Here is a 15,416-nt window from a genome sequence, read left to right on the forward strand (position 1 = left end):
GTTTGCAGTTCCTTTCTATGTACCCATACACACAGCCATGTTTTTTTAAATTTTTTACAGCTGTGTGAAACTATGGAGTAGGTCTTATACGTGTCTATATTTATGGCTCGTCCATTCATTTCAGTATAACCCCTAGTTCACATCTGCGTTGATATTCCGTGCGGGGGAGTCCACATGCGCACCCCCCGAACAGAATACCAAACGCATTTTCAAGTGCTGTGCAGTGAAAGCACACAGATCCCCATAGACTATAGTGGGGTCCGTGTGCTTGCCGCCAGATCTCCGCAGGGAACATTCGGACAGGAAAGTACTTCACAATCTACTTTCCTCTCTGCATGACTTATGCGGAGATCTGGCGGCAAGCACACCATTATAGCGTATGGGGATCTGTGTGCTTTCACTGCACAGCGCTTGCAAATGCGTTTGGTTATCTGTTCGGGGGGTCCCCATGCGGACTCCCCAAACGGGTTATCAAACGCAGATGTGAACGAGGGGTAAGTCAGTGAAAACGGATGACACATAGATACCAATGACCTGTATACTGCACATGGTTGAATGAATGAATCCTAAAACCTTGTTCACATAAGCATCTGTATTCTGTCCTCAGAAGTCGGCATGAAGACCCCCCCCGAACGGAATACCGAATGCAACTGCAAGCGATGTGCCAGTGAAAGCACACGGACCCCATAGACTATAATGGGGTCCGTGTGCTTGCAGCCAAATCTCCGCAGCGATCATGCGGACAGGAAAGTAATTCAAAATCTACTTTCCTGTGCGCATGATTCGTGTGACCAGCGTGCGGCAAGCACATGGACCCCATTATAGTCTATAGTGTCCGTGTGCTTTTACTGCACAGCGCTTGCAGTTGCGTTTGGTATTCCATTCAGGGATCCCATGCGGACTCCCCTGGACAGAATACAACGCAGATGTGAACCAAGCATTACTGAATTTTTTTTATTTTTTTTTAGGTCCATTATGACTTTTTTCTTGCCAAATCGCAGCCTACACAAAACATTGTGGGTTTTCCTTCATACGATTTCCCATAGACTCCACAACAAACGTTTACAAAAGAACCGCATGAATTTCTAAGCCAGTTCCAAGAACTGCAACAAAAGAGTGTGTGAACGGAGCTTAAAGGACGTTCTAAGTGGTGATGTAAATCGTTGGTCTATGGGCAGGAGAACAATAAGGAGCCCCAGTCATCCTCTGCGGGGTCCACATCTGTCATCCTTTGTTGCCCTCGGGCGCTCTTTGTGCTCCCTGTTCCCTGTAATCAGCAGAATGTGAGGCATCATTATCAGCGCCGAGCACTCACACCGGTTGTAGTGCTGGGGAGGCCGCTGATTGGCTGGCGGTGATGTCATCTCGTGTGGAGGGGGCGGGGCTTGGTGCTCGTCATTCAGTGTCACCCTGTGCACACAGCAGACACACACACACACACGCTGACACGGGCGCACACACAAAGGACGTGACACCCGGGAGGCAGACATGTACAGATGAGGGCAAGTGCACAGCGGCAGCCCGTGTCTGCAGAGGAGGGGAGCAGCTGACAGAGGTAGTAGCCTGTATACAGCACATGTCTACATAGTATGTGTGTGTATATATTATACATATGTCTGTTTATTATATCTATAAATATACATGTATTTATCTAATGTATATCTTTCTGTATATTATATATCTGTCTATATATAATCTGTGTGTATATAAATGTATGTATATATACTATATACTCATATATGTGTATGTGCTTAATTCATAACAGTCTAGCTCCATGCATCTGATCTAACTTCCCCAGCGTCCCTGTGCAGCGCTATATATAACATATACCTATATATTGTATGATATGTCACTACTAATATCACTGTGCAGTGCTATATGTAACGTATACCTATATAGTATATTATGAGTCTTTCCTAATATCTCTGTGCAGCACTATATAGCATATCCCTATATATTGTATGATATGACTCTTTCCTAATATCCCTATACAGCACTATATATAACATCTACCTATGTATTGTATGATACGAGTCTTTCCTAATATCACTGTGCAGCACTATATATAACACATACCTATATATTGTATGATAGGACTTTCCTAATATCCCTATACAGCACTATATATAACATAGTCCTATATATTGTATGATACAAGTCTTTCCTAATATCACTGGGCAGCACTATATATAGCATATCCCTATATATTGTATGATATGACTCTTCTAATATGACTGTGCAGCACTATGTATAACACATACCTATATATTGTATGATAGGACTTTCCTAATATCCCTGTACAGCACTATATATAACATATACCTATATATTGTATGATACAAATCTTTCCTAATATCACTGGGCAGCACTATATATAACATATCCCTATATATTGTATGATACAACTCTTTCCTAATATCACTGTGCAGCACTATATATATATATATATATATATATATATATATATATATAAAACATATCCCTATATATTGTATGATACAACTCTTTCCTAATATCACTGTGCAGCACTATATATATCTATATATATAACGTATACCTATATATTGTATGATATGACTCTTTCCTATTATCTCTGTGCAGCGCTGTATATAACACATAGATATATATTGTATGATACGAGTCTCTCCTAATATCACTGGGCATGCATGTACGTGCCGTGGCTTGTAGATTTGTCATTTTCGGAGGCGATTGTTTGGCCCGAACCGCTGCATTATGTGAAGGTGATCTGTACAGATTAGATGGAGCTCACGTTTAGGAGGAGAGGCATCTACTGCAGAGCCACAAATGGGAAGGAGAGGAAAGGACGTAGACGGGGGAGAGCGATGCACTTCATCTGTATTGTATTTACATGCATGCTCGCGGTATGACACTATGTTTGACTCCAGATCACATACAGTTTGCATTGTCTCCTCAGTCGGATTTGCATTGTGTCTTTGAAATGCTGCATTGTTTTCTGCATAGACCCATACGTCTGGCAGCCCTGGATAATATTTTATACTGTATGCAATAGGGCAGACTGTAATGCTACATATTAGCATCTAAAATGCCTTTTTTTTTTTAATTTCTTTTCTAGCATCATGCCCCCTGTGCCTTTAGAAGATCGTTCAGTTCCCCTGCCTCGTCCCCGCTCCCTTCCATTACGTACAACTCCACCTGCAAGAATGGCCCCTGAAGTCCGGGGTCTGCAGCCAGGACACCGGGCACCATCCCATGCTGACCTCACTTTGCCTGGACTGCTACCCCAACTTCAACCTCCCCGCTGGCCACGGGAACCTTGTTCTCGTCGGAGGGGTTCTCCTCCATCGCCTTCCCCACGATCACCTTCATGTTTCCGTTGGGCTCTTCACCCTCTAAAATGTGGCTGCCGAGGCTGTTGGCGACTGCTTCGTCCTCCCAGGAAGTCTGTAGGTTCCTCTTGCAGCTGTGACCCTATAGTGACGTTCGATCCACAGTTTGTGGGGAGTTCAAGGGTAAGCTACGATGAGGATGATGATTATAGTGTACGGGCTATTTGGCCAGATGAGTTGGCACGGAAAATTATGTCCCGGACCCGTGGAGGAATGCTTGGAGGAACACCGCTGTTACTGGACTGTAGAGGTTTAGAAGGATTGGAGGTAGATGATCCCGTGCTGCCACGCTCTCCGCCTCCTCCCTCCACCCCACCACCAATGTCTCCAGTTGGGACGACTAAAAGACTTCAAAGTTTATACCTACTCCTAGAGCCCTTGAGCGAGAAAGAAAATTCTGCAGGAGGAAGAGGTAATTCATGAACATACATCAACATGATATTTTTATTGCCATAAACTAAACTTATCCCTATTTTTGTGATTGGACCCCTACTGACCATAACAATGGGGGTCCCCGAATCCCTTTTGTTGCACATGCTCAGTCACTGCTTCATTCACAGTTCACCATCAGTCTCATAGAAGTAAATGGAGCAGAGGCCAAGCAAATGCACTCATATAGGGGACGCCCATGTTTGGAGGAGGGCCCTAGTGGTCAGACCAAAGTCTTTCACACACTTTATCACCCACTTACCCTATGTTTTGTATATTGCACAAACCCTTTAAGGCCCCCAAACCCATAAGAAAAAAGTAACTTGAACCTGCTGATTTGGTCAGGACTGTCTTCTGTATATGGGGGTCTCCTGACTCTCCTCCAACTTCTCCTGATATGATATAGGTAGAAGAAAGGATCGGGCATTCATGTGTTTGGGCAAGTTAGAAGGAATATCTGTTGGCTGTTGCCAATCTCTATTGAAGTTGCATGATCGCTTTTAGGCTGTAATACATAAGTATTATACGCACTATATCATAGCTGTAAATCCCTACCTGGCCAGGGATGCAATGACCTAGGGTAGTAGTAGGGATCTATGATGCTGTCAGTTCAGGTCATTAGACACATGTTCAGACCTAGTATTATACAGACCATATTACATCTATGTGAATTCAGCCTTAGATGGTTTGGTTTTAGCAATTATCCATGACCCCACCGAACAGAAGTCCAGTAAAACACGTGGCCTTCAGAAATTGACGCCATCACACGACTTTAATCCAAACGCAGGTCATGACGGTTCAGATCCACGTAACCTGAAATTGGATAAGACAGGATTACTGAGTTAGTTAGAGAGTTAGTTAGTTAGCGAGTGTTGGAATGATTTAAGAAGCCATTGAAGAATCCGGCAAGCAAGTCAAACTTGACACCAAAGTTGAGGGTACAGACCCACCTAGCATCTGTGACCCTCTGTCTGGTATATAACCGTGCACGTCGCCAGTACTTTGTATTAAACATGGATGACATTAGGTAAGAAGACAGGTGTATCACACTGTAGGATTGTGTAATAGAAGATCCGAGATGACTAATAGATAACGCATGTACATGTGTAATACAATGGTGACCCATGTACTCATAAATATCAGGTGACATAATGTACAGGCCAAGCAGGAACATGTTGGTTGGAGACCTTCTATAGGGAGGCTCCCGACTAATTCAATTACATCATGTAGCTACTCATGAAAAGTCATCTCCTGGACAGGAAGGAATAAGAGAGAGCACCGCTTTTATTTGTGTGACACGTTATAGACATATGTCTTGCAGGTGACACATGGGCACACCTATGCGTCTATGACTCGCCTTCCTTCATGGTGATACAGAGCAGGAGAATGACTGGATCTTACAATACAAATTACTTTATAGGGCAAAAGATGATGAGTTAAGGAAAAATTTGCATTAATGGGTTCCATCGGGAGTTACATCAAGCTGTTATTTTTGATAGGACAAGTAATACAGTCTGCGGCGCTCCTGAAATCCCTAAGGGCTTCATTAAAGGCAATGGGGTAAATTAGGAATAGCGGTATCTCCTTTAGTATTCAGCATAGCTGTTGTGGGATCAATTATAAATGCTAGTCTGAACAGAGCTCTATTATAACACAACCACTGAGGCTGTATGTAGCATGGCTGGGAACTCTGCGGCATGCATGCAGTTTACTTGAATTGTCATGTAGCCACAACAAATCCTGTAATACAAATTAATTTATACAGGTTTTTACAATGGGACACTATGCGAAAGGATGTCACACTGCTGACGGCACCTGTATAGGCCATACATATACTAAACGTGGGACAAACTCATGGTGTAAAAACAGCCATTAAAAGGGTTGTCCAGTACCTAAAGGATTTTTTTCATACTGATGACCAGGATAGGTCATGAGTATGTGATCTGTGGGGTCCGACACCCAGCGCCTGCACAGATCAGTTGTTTCAGTAGCCTCCAAGCGCTTAGAGTTACAGCAGTGGATACGAAGTGCAGGCAGGATCTCTTATTTAAAGGGATTCAATCATTAAAATGCTATTTTTTTTTTTTCTCCCTAACACATAGGAATAGCCTTAAGAAAGACTATTCTTCTCTTACCTTTAGATGTCTTATCCGCGAGGCTGTTTGGTAGAAATCCCAGTTTTCTTCTGTATGCAAATGAGTTCTCTCGCAGCACTGGGGGCGGTCCTCAGCGCTCAAATAGCACTGGGGGCGTCCCCAATGCTGCGAGAAAAATCTCCAGCACTGCCTCTATTTTTGCCTAGAACAACCTCTCTCCGCGTCGTCTTCTGGCGCTGGCTTCAAATTTCTAGGCATGCCCAGATGGCTCTGCCATTGGGCCTCGGGCAGAGCCGACTGCGTATGCCCGCGGCCATTTTCTTTTTTTCTTTCTTCCCTTTAAGTAATGGGAGCGTTGCTGCACTACCTGGAATCAGACTGTTGTCATCTGCATGGGACATTTTACAGACCCAACCTTATGTTTTCTTACACCTAAATACATGCAGTTGTTGCTTGTAATCCTATTATATAAAATAATCTTGCATTTTAGGGTTATCTTTTAACAATGTATATTTTTCTGACAGTTTTGACCGACCCCCCTGCTGATGACTGTGCTATACCACCAGAAGTGACTCCTGCTCTGCCATTGTCTCCTGATGTTGAAAAAGCTGAATTGAGCCCAATCTTGCCTTTCCTCTATTTGGGCAATGAAAAGGACGCCCAAGACCTAGGCCGTATGGTAACCCTAAACATAGGACACGTTCTGAACGTCACCACCCACCTGCCTCTGTACCATGCTGAATCTGGAGCCTTGCGTTACAAGAGATTGCCAGCCACTGATAATAGTAAGCAGGACCTCCGCCAGTACTTTGAGGAGGCCTTTGAATTCATTGGTAAGTGATCGTCTTCTCCTTCCTTTAGACTCAAATCCTTATACATATACACCTTACCTACAGATATACTAAGATCCAAAAACTGTTAAAGGGGTACCAAGTTTTAAGGTTATAACTTATCCCCAGGATATGTGAGTTGGAATTGCATCGATAATAAAAATGGAGTAGAGTACAAGCATGGATGATGCCACTCCATTCATCTTTATGGGTCTGTCAATGAGAAGCTAAATAAGATCTCAGCTGTTTTCGGCATTCCCCTAGAGTGGAGCAATGATGTGCATGCTTGGCTGCTGCTCCATTCATATAGGGGAACGTGGGCCATCATTCTTGTGATCAGTGGGGGTCCCAGGATTAGGACCACCAACAGTCAGACATCTTACCTTGATACCACCCTTTACAGGGGTTTTCCAGGCTAAATAATTGATGACCTTTCCATCAATTAAAGATAGTCAGGGGTCCAACACTGGCCGAACATCTGCGTGAAGACGCTGCAAACATGAATGAATACAGCAGTCTCTTCAGTACGTACCATGGTGCCATACATTTCTGCTGCGGCAGTGTTTGGTTTCACAGCTCTGCCTACTCACTTGAATGGGACTGAGCTATGATCGGGCCACATGACTGATGAACGTGATGTCATGTGCAATGCCAAGTAGAAGTGGCACTCGGACAGTGCTGCTGATGATTGATACAGGTAGGGGTCCTAAGTGTCAGACCCTCGCGGATCTTCAGTTGATGACCTATCCCAAGCATAGGTCATCAATCTAAAAGCCATGTCAAACCCCTTTAACTGGTCAAATAAAACCTATATCCAGCGTTTCCAATCATTCTCAAGCCAAGTTCCTCCTATTTATACAATTTACATCAATGTAACCCCAAGGCTAAGAGCACACACTGTGCTATTAAAAGCACAGCATGCGCACCATGTGAGTAAATGGCATGGATACCCTGGGGTAAATGTTCCTCAGGTTGAGATCCTAAGCTATTGATTCATTTTGTAGCAGCGTTGAACCTACACGGTATTTGCCATTTACTCTGATGCCATATGTCGCTAGTACTACGGTAGATTCTTACTCGGTTATAAATGAAAAAGGCAGTAAATGTTAGTTAGTTGTTAGTTTCTGTGGACATGAGTTTTATGATTACATATCGTAGGATCCAGTCCTAGTTCTGGCTCTGTAAGGCTGACCATACACATGACATATCGAGCAGCTGACCCTATCCAGAGCCCCCCATACATATGTACGCTCAACTTGGTTTCCATGTGGTCTGAATATGGAGAGGAGAAAAAGCAGCTGGCAGTGGATTATTTCCTTCAGAACTAAAGCATCTTCTACATGTTAAAATACAGATGTCGGTGTCGTGACTCCCTGTGTGCTCACATAGCGGTTATCCCCAAACCCGGAAAGGACCCTCTTCTGTGCTCTAACTACCGCCCCATTTCGCTAATCAATGTTGACCTAAAAATTTTAGCCAAGATCCTTGCGACGCGTTTATCGCCCTTGTTAGGAAATATTGTTCACGCGGATCAAGCTGGATTTTTACCCGGCCGTGAGGCTCGAGATAATACTACCAAAGCTATCAACCTCATGTATGGGGCTAAACAATCGGGCTCTCCTCTCATGCTTCTTTCAACTGACGCTGAGAAAGCCTTCGACAGGGTCAACTGGCGGTTCATGGAAGAGACCCTGTTACATATTGGTCTTGGAAATCGCATGATGAGTTGGATCATGGCTCTATACTCTCTCCCTACAGCGATGGTTAGGGTGAACAGTTTATTGTCCCAGTCCTTCCCTATCCGAAATGGCACTAGGCAAGGATGCCCCCTCTCGCCTCTCATTTTCGTCCTGACTCTTGAACCCTTCCTCCGCCAGGTTCGAGCCGACCCGAACATCTCAGGCGCTGCTCATTCTTCCTGTTTATACAAAGTGGCGGCTTATGCAGACGACTTGCTATTTTTTCTTTCCTTCCCTCATGTTTCTCTTCCAGCTCTGATGTCTGCCTTTCAGGTTTACTCGACCCTTTCGAATTTTAAAATCAACTTTTCGAAATCAGAAGCCCTTAATGTGACCCTTTCCTCCTCGGCGGCCACCTCCTTGAGTCAATCTTTCCCTTTTCATTGGGCCCCCACTTCTCTCAAATATTTGGGGGTTTATCTTACTCCGGACCCGAAAGATCTCTTTCGTTGCAACTTCCCCCCACTTCTGGCGTCTATCAGGGCTGATTGTACTCGATGGTCCGCTGGAGCCTTTACTTGGTTCGGGAGATGCGCGATTTTTAAAATGAACATTCTCCCTCGTCTTCTCTACTTGATGCAGGCGCTTCCCATTCACATCCCTCTGTCTTTTCTTAGATCCCTCACTTCCGTCCAATTGAAGTTCATCTGGTCGGGCAGACCCGCCCGAGTGAGCAAGGCTTTTCTCTTTCGTCCCAAGAGTTGCGGTGGTTTATCGCTTCCGGACCTGAAGTCCTATTACTTGGCTACCCACCTGACTCGTGTCGTGGACTGGTGTAGGCATGCTGTTTCTAAACCTTGGGTCTACATCGAACAGGCATTCTCTCCGATCCCTTTGCAGGTTGCCCCATGGCTGGACTCCTCCTCATTGTCATCTCTCTTTTCTCACCCTACCCTTGGTCCCACGCTTCGGATTTGTTCCAGGGGCCTTGTTCGCTCCACTCTCCTCCCTAAGGATTCCGCTCTTTTCCCAGTGCTGGGCAATCCTGCCTTTCCACCTGGAATGTTTGACCGAGTTTTTCGTAATTGGCGCCGTCATGGGATTTTCCGTGCCTGTCACTTCCAGGACGCTGGGGGATGGACTACACTTCTGAATTCCCAGGCCCCTCCTGAGCTGCCCCCTTTGGATGCTTGGCGGGGGATGCAACTTCGTCACTTTTTACATTCTCTCCCTGCTCCTGCAGAGTTCCGCGTCGAACCTACCCCCTTGGAGAAGATTTTTGTTGGTGCTGGCCCCCTTCGCCACTCCCTCTCGCTCACTTACCGGATCCTGGTTGAACCTCCGGAGGACTTTGTTCCGCCGTTCTTGTTGAAATGGGAATCTGATTTGTCCCTTTCCCTCTCTCAGGAGCAGCGTAAGCGCATTTTTCGCCTTTCTCATACTGCTTCCATCAGCTCTCGCCACCAGGAGGCCAGCTACAAAATCTTGTCCCGATGGTATAGGGTTCCTACGAGACTCCATGCTATGTTTCCTCAGGTCTCCCCATTATGTTGGCGCTGTGGCGACGAGGAAGGCACGCTGCTACACATTTTTTGGTCCTGTCCTGCCCTTTCGTCCTTCTGGGAGGGGGTCAAGCGGATAACCCTCCAGCTTACTGAAACTTCTCACCATTTGGGCCCTGCCCTGTTCCTCCTTAATCATTGTGAGTCTTCTGTAAAGGTCTTTAAGCGTTCCCTACTTAGATTCCTGATCCTCGCTGCCCGGGCTTGTATCCCCCTTTTTTGGAAACGAGTGGATCCTCCTCCTCTCTCCCTCTGGATTTCGAAGGTCAACAAGATAATGCGCATGGAAAATCTCACGTCTTTCCTGCATGGCACGACTGAGGCGTACATCAAAACCTGGTTCTACTGGTTCAGGTTTCAACAGTCTGCAGAGTACCGGACGCTCCTGGGCTCTGACCCCTCCTCTGATTGATACTCTTGTTGTTCGTCTCAGGTATTTGACCAGTGGTTGCTCCCGAGCCCTTCCCAACTGGCTGTGGTATGGATGACCTGGCGAGCGCTCTCACTGGTTTCCTGACTGCTCACACTCACCCCTACCTACCCTTTCACCCCCCACATTTAGTCCTCTCCCCCACTCATCTGTCCCACTAACCCCTCCCTCCCCCCCCCCCTTTTTTTCCTTTTTCTTTTTTTTTCTATGTTGCTTTCTTTGTCTTTTATTTTTTTTTTATTTTTTTATTTTTTTATTTTTTTTTAATTTTATTCTTCTGATTGTATTTTGTGTTGCACTGTGTGCTTTTTCTGTTCGCAGGGCGGGTGTTCGCCTTGTAACTTGTAATTGTTTTTTCTTTTCTTATTGTTTAAAAAAATTTTCAATAAAAATTTGAGTTATAAAAAAAAAATACAGATGTCGGGAGAGAGTATATAATAGAAGGTTCACCAGTCCTGCTGACAAATACATCTAATGTGGCCCATGTACAACTACTGATCCACTGTGCATCTGAGTTGGAGTCCTGAGTTTATCACAGGATACATTCGGATGACATCTGAGTATATTCTGTGATGCATTCACATCTAGGGGGCTTCCGGATCCATTCCTTTCCGATAATGTGGGGGAGCAGGATAGGAGCTATCGGGATGGAATGGATCCAGAAGCCCCCTAGATGTGAATTAGAGATGAGCGAACACTGTTCAGATCAGCCGATCCGAACAGCACGCTCCCATAGAAATGAATGGAAGCACCTGTGACGCTGACTTTGCCGGCGTCACGGGTGCTTCCATTCATTTCTATGGGAGTGTGCTGTTCGGATCGGCTGATCCGAACAGTGTTCGCTCATCTATAATGTGAATGTATCATGAAATGTACCCAGATGTCATCTGACTGTATTCTGTGATAAACTTGCCCCCCAACTCGAATGCTCTCAGATAAGTGCATGGACCATAAGACTCTGTTCACATCTTCTTTATTCATTGTGGTTGTTCTGCTCCATCATAGTAGCCAAACAATAACAATGATACCTATGAGTCCATCATTTTACCAGACAAGACTCCTAATGAATCTTCAGACATGAGTGTGAATATAGCTTAAGAAAGATGAACAATTTTGAAATTGTCTAGACTATATACAGGGTGTACGTATACAATACAATACAGGACGCTCTTGGGCCCTATTGCATAATCTGTAATGGGGGTCCACCATGCCTTGTGTCATTTAGAATATTGGTATATTTTATGTGGTAGAAGAACCAGTGGGCCCCCTCAGGGTCCAAGTCCTGGTAGCATCTGATGTCTCTGCATCTCCTATAGCTATGCCCCTGTATTGAGTATACCTAGCGTATGAGGATCTTTGTATTGTAGTGGTCATTTCAGAGTGAGTACTACCACATATTACTTTACTCGCTGACGGAGATTTTCTCACTAGTCAATAAAAGGGGGTCCATTTTCATGTATAACATTTAAAGTCTACCTCCAGTTATAAACAACTTTATATAACTGAATAATACAGGATAATATATGAAACTTTGAAATATATCCTATTAAAGAAATCTGTTTTATTCTCCACTTTTCAGGCAGTTACTTTCTCCATATTAGTCTATGAAGGGGGGAAGGGGATAGAAAAGACAGACAAATAATTTCTGCTGTTACTTGCTTTTGTAACACCGCTAGATTGTAGATGAGAGGCTATGAGTACACAGAATGAGGCAAGAAATCAATTAACAGGCCGCCCATAGAAAAATACTACTTCACCCCTACCTTCTCCATAGAGAAGGCTGTGTGAAGGCGAATATGGTTAGGAATATAATGTAAACAAGCAGTCACATTGGAGATAAGGAACAGGAGAACAGCTTAATAAGTGAAGAAGGAAACAGATCTCCTTAAGATATATTACAAAGTTTCTTATATTTACCAGAACTATTCATTTATGGAAAGAGGTTTTATAGTTTCATATAAACTATAGAAGAAAAAAAAAATCAGCGTGTTCTTCCTATTGAAATCAGTGGAGGCTCGTTCAGGCGGAAATTGGAGTGGATTTTGTAGCGGAAAACAGAACTATAGGATTGTGTGATCAGATGCATAATTTATGGAACATAGACACTTTGGAGGAACCTTGTATAGTATGTTTGTGTTATCCATGAATTTTACAGCTGATAACTGACTTGTGTTTTTTTTTTTTTTTTTTTTTGTCTTTATTGTAGAAGAGGCACAACAGGAAGGCAAAAGCGTTCTTATTCACTGCCAGGCTGGGGTCTCTCGATCTGCCACTGTGGTCATTGCATATCTCATGAAGCACACATTGATGACTGTGGGAGATGCCTACAAGTTTGTGAAGGGGAAGCGTCCGATCATATCGCCCAACCTGAATTTCATGGGGCAGCTCCTGGAGTTTGAATCTGACCTAAATGCAGGCATCACGCCAAGAATCCTTGTACCCAGACTGAGGGGTGTTGAGAGTGACGTGTGAGACACAAAAAAAAATCTAGAAGATGGAAGAAGCCAATTTTGATGTTGCACAAGATGTGATTAAACAAGCAGCAAAACCTTCCAAATGAGATCATTATAGAAATGCAGCGTCAGGATCCACCAGGCAAATCGCTACTACGTCCACAAAAAATGCAGCTTCAGGCCTCCATAGACTAGCACTATACTCTATAAAGTGAAATCTGCAGTATCAAACCCCTAAGGACCTGTGATCTTCCCTAAATTCGGCAGCTTGAGTATTATTGGATGACACGATAACTAGGGCTGTTGAAGTATTATTTAGCCATTTTATGTTTTTTGTTTTGTGTGTTAATATCAGAAATAAGCTATTAGAGGTAATGGAAGGAAGGGAATGGTTGTACTGAAAGGGAATCTGTCACGATGAACCAGTTTCGCACTGACCCACCCACTGACTACCAGAGTGTCCGCCAGTGGGCCCAGACTCCATAGGATAATATGGCCCATTTCCTAAGAGTTATTGTAGGGTGGGCCCAAGGAACCTCTGTCAGATACTGCGTTGCACAAGCAGTCTTACTCAAAGCATCTGGTTATATGGCAGAAGAAGCTGAGCAGATTTATATATAGTTAAAAGATTTGGTTTATAATGTAACTTATTGAATACAGAATATCTTTTTATTCTGGGTTTAGGAGTCCAGTGGGCAGTCCTACTCAGTCGGACTGCCCAATGGACTCTTTAGCCAAAAACAGCAGAGATTTCAGTAATATATAGCTTTGTGGGAAAGATTCAGTACAACGTATAACTTATCTCTGCTCGTTCTGGACTTAGGAGTCCAGTGGGTGGTTCTACACAACAAGTGAGACCGCCCACTGGACTCCTAAGCCTAGAATAAGCAGAGATTTCAATAATATAGAGCTCTGGGACAGATGCAGTATAATATGTAATTTATTCATTGAAATATCTTCCTTCTAGGCTTCGGAGTGCAGTGGGCGGTTCTTCTTATTGACGAAGACTGCCCACTGGACTCCTAAGTCCACCATGATGTAAGATTTCAATTAATATGTCAGAAGATCTACTGAATCTTTCCCAAAAAGCTATATATCAATCTGCTCAGCTCCTACTGCTCTATAACATGCCACCAATAGGTTAGATTGTTCATGGTGACAGATTCCCTTGACCATGCCAATGTAGAAATCCTGAAAGCCTTCCGTTTGTAGCATGTAGATGACATTCAGTACCTCTACCATTACAATCTATGTTCCTTTAAAGCCTTGGCTCGCTACCAATTTGGACTAAAGGAGGCTAGACAAAATAATGGCATTAATAAAAAAAAAAAAAAAAAAAAAAAAAAAGGGACGTGCACCTGCCGTCTATACATGTGGCAGCCATTTTTGGTGCTGCACCAATATTATTACATTATAATTACACAGCTTGTATACAGCTATTCTCACGCTGTCGTTGCCCGATTGGGGTGAATAGACAGAAATGCATTCTCTCTGAACCATATCTTGGGTTAATTTGCATCCTAATAGCGTAATCTGCGGTTTTATGTGCCCGTTCACATGTAATTTAATGCATTGGAAGCGAAGAAAACCGATTCCTGCATTGGCCAATAGGCTTAGGGTGAAGAAGAAGTGGAATGGTTACATAACATTAATCTGCCGGATAACAGATGTAATCCCTCTCAGCCGGTGGACAGGGCTGCACGCTAAATTGAAAAAAAGGAACAATGAATTCCAGGGTTTTCTACTTGCAGAAAGTGGATAATATCGGACAATATTTTTAGAAATCGATTTGCAACAAGAATTATGTGCAATAACAATGTGACAACTGTTTTTTTTAATATATATATTACATTGTGCGAAAATGAGGTATCTGCTTGAAACGTAGCACCCCTTCCTTCTTCCTTCCAGGGGTATTTTCATGCCAACTCCTGCCCATCCCCCGTTATCTGTGTCTTAAATCTTCCAAGCGGGAGACTGAATTACCTCGGGCATTAAATCCCCTATTTACACTGTGAATCTGGGCATCCTCCAATTGGAGGGAGTAGCAACAAGGTGCCCGCTATCCCTTTGTCCTTCCCATGGCTCCCTATATTTTATCCGGGGAACATATCTTTATTTATTAAACTGATCTATTTATTGAAATAAAATCTTTTTTTTTTTATACAGAATTGTGTTGTATTTGTGTAGGTGGGGCGATATTTCTGGTTACAGGCGAATGCCTCATTGCTCTAAGTTCCTATTTTCTAATATCCTTTCCACTGTCGCGTGTTAGAAAATATGTTACATATTAGCATAAAACTATTAACCAGTATCTGCATACAAATGAAAAGCGCTCTCTTTGCTTCATAGGCAGATAGAAATGAATACATTCAGCACATTCGGGGCTATAGACCATCTGTGTGGAACATCGTAATGTCAGCAGTTCTTTATATCACGGCCTTCTATGCAGATCTGTAATAAAGTCCCAAGAGCTTGATTGATCTGATAATGTGATCACGAGTATAGTAGAATATTGTCAGTATCAGTGGCGTAACTACCATAGAGGCAGCGGAGGCGGCTGCCACAGGGC

At 43.6% G+C, this 15,416-nt stretch overlaps 1 protein-coding gene across 1 annotated transcript; it reads left to right on the plus strand.

Moving 5' to 3' along the window:
* The first annotated feature begins 1,432 nt into the window (after window positions 1-1,432).
* On the plus strand, window positions 1,433-13,448 carry LOC142213215 (uncharacterized). Its single transcript, XM_075281474.1, has 4 exons — window positions 1,433-1,555; window positions 3,095-3,780; window positions 6,418-6,726; window positions 12,601-13,448. Exons 2-4 carry the CDS (start codon window positions 3,099-3,101, stop codon window positions 12,864-12,866), a joined length of 1,257 nt encoding a protein of 418 aa, XP_075137575.1. The 5' UTR covers window positions 1,433-1,555; window positions 3,095-3,098; the 3' UTR covers window positions 12,867-13,448.
* The last annotated feature ends 1,968 nt before the right edge of the window (window positions 13,449-15,416 follow it).

The sequence above is a fragment of the Leptodactylus fuscus genome, chromosome 7 (assembly GCF_031893055.1).
Source record: "Leptodactylus fuscus isolate aLepFus1 chromosome 7, aLepFus1.hap2, whole genome shotgun sequence".
NCBI lineage: Eukaryota > Metazoa > Chordata > Amphibia > Anura > Leptodactylidae > Leptodactylus > Leptodactylus fuscus.

Bases quoted from the DNA above. Each gene is read 5' to 3' on its own strand.
- LOC142213215 (XM_075281474.1), top strand. From the start codon at position 3,099: ATGCCCCCTGTGCCTTTAGAAGATCGTTCAGTTCCCCTGCCTCGTCCC. The intron at 3,781-6,417 runs GTAATTCATGAA...TTTTTCTGACAG, and splicing joins AAATTCTGCAGGAGGAAGAG to TTTTGACCGACCCCCCTGCT. The intron at 6,727-12,600 runs GTAAGTGATCGT...TCTTTATTGTAG, and splicing joins GGAGGCCTTTGAATTCATTG to AAGAGGCACAACAGGAAGGC.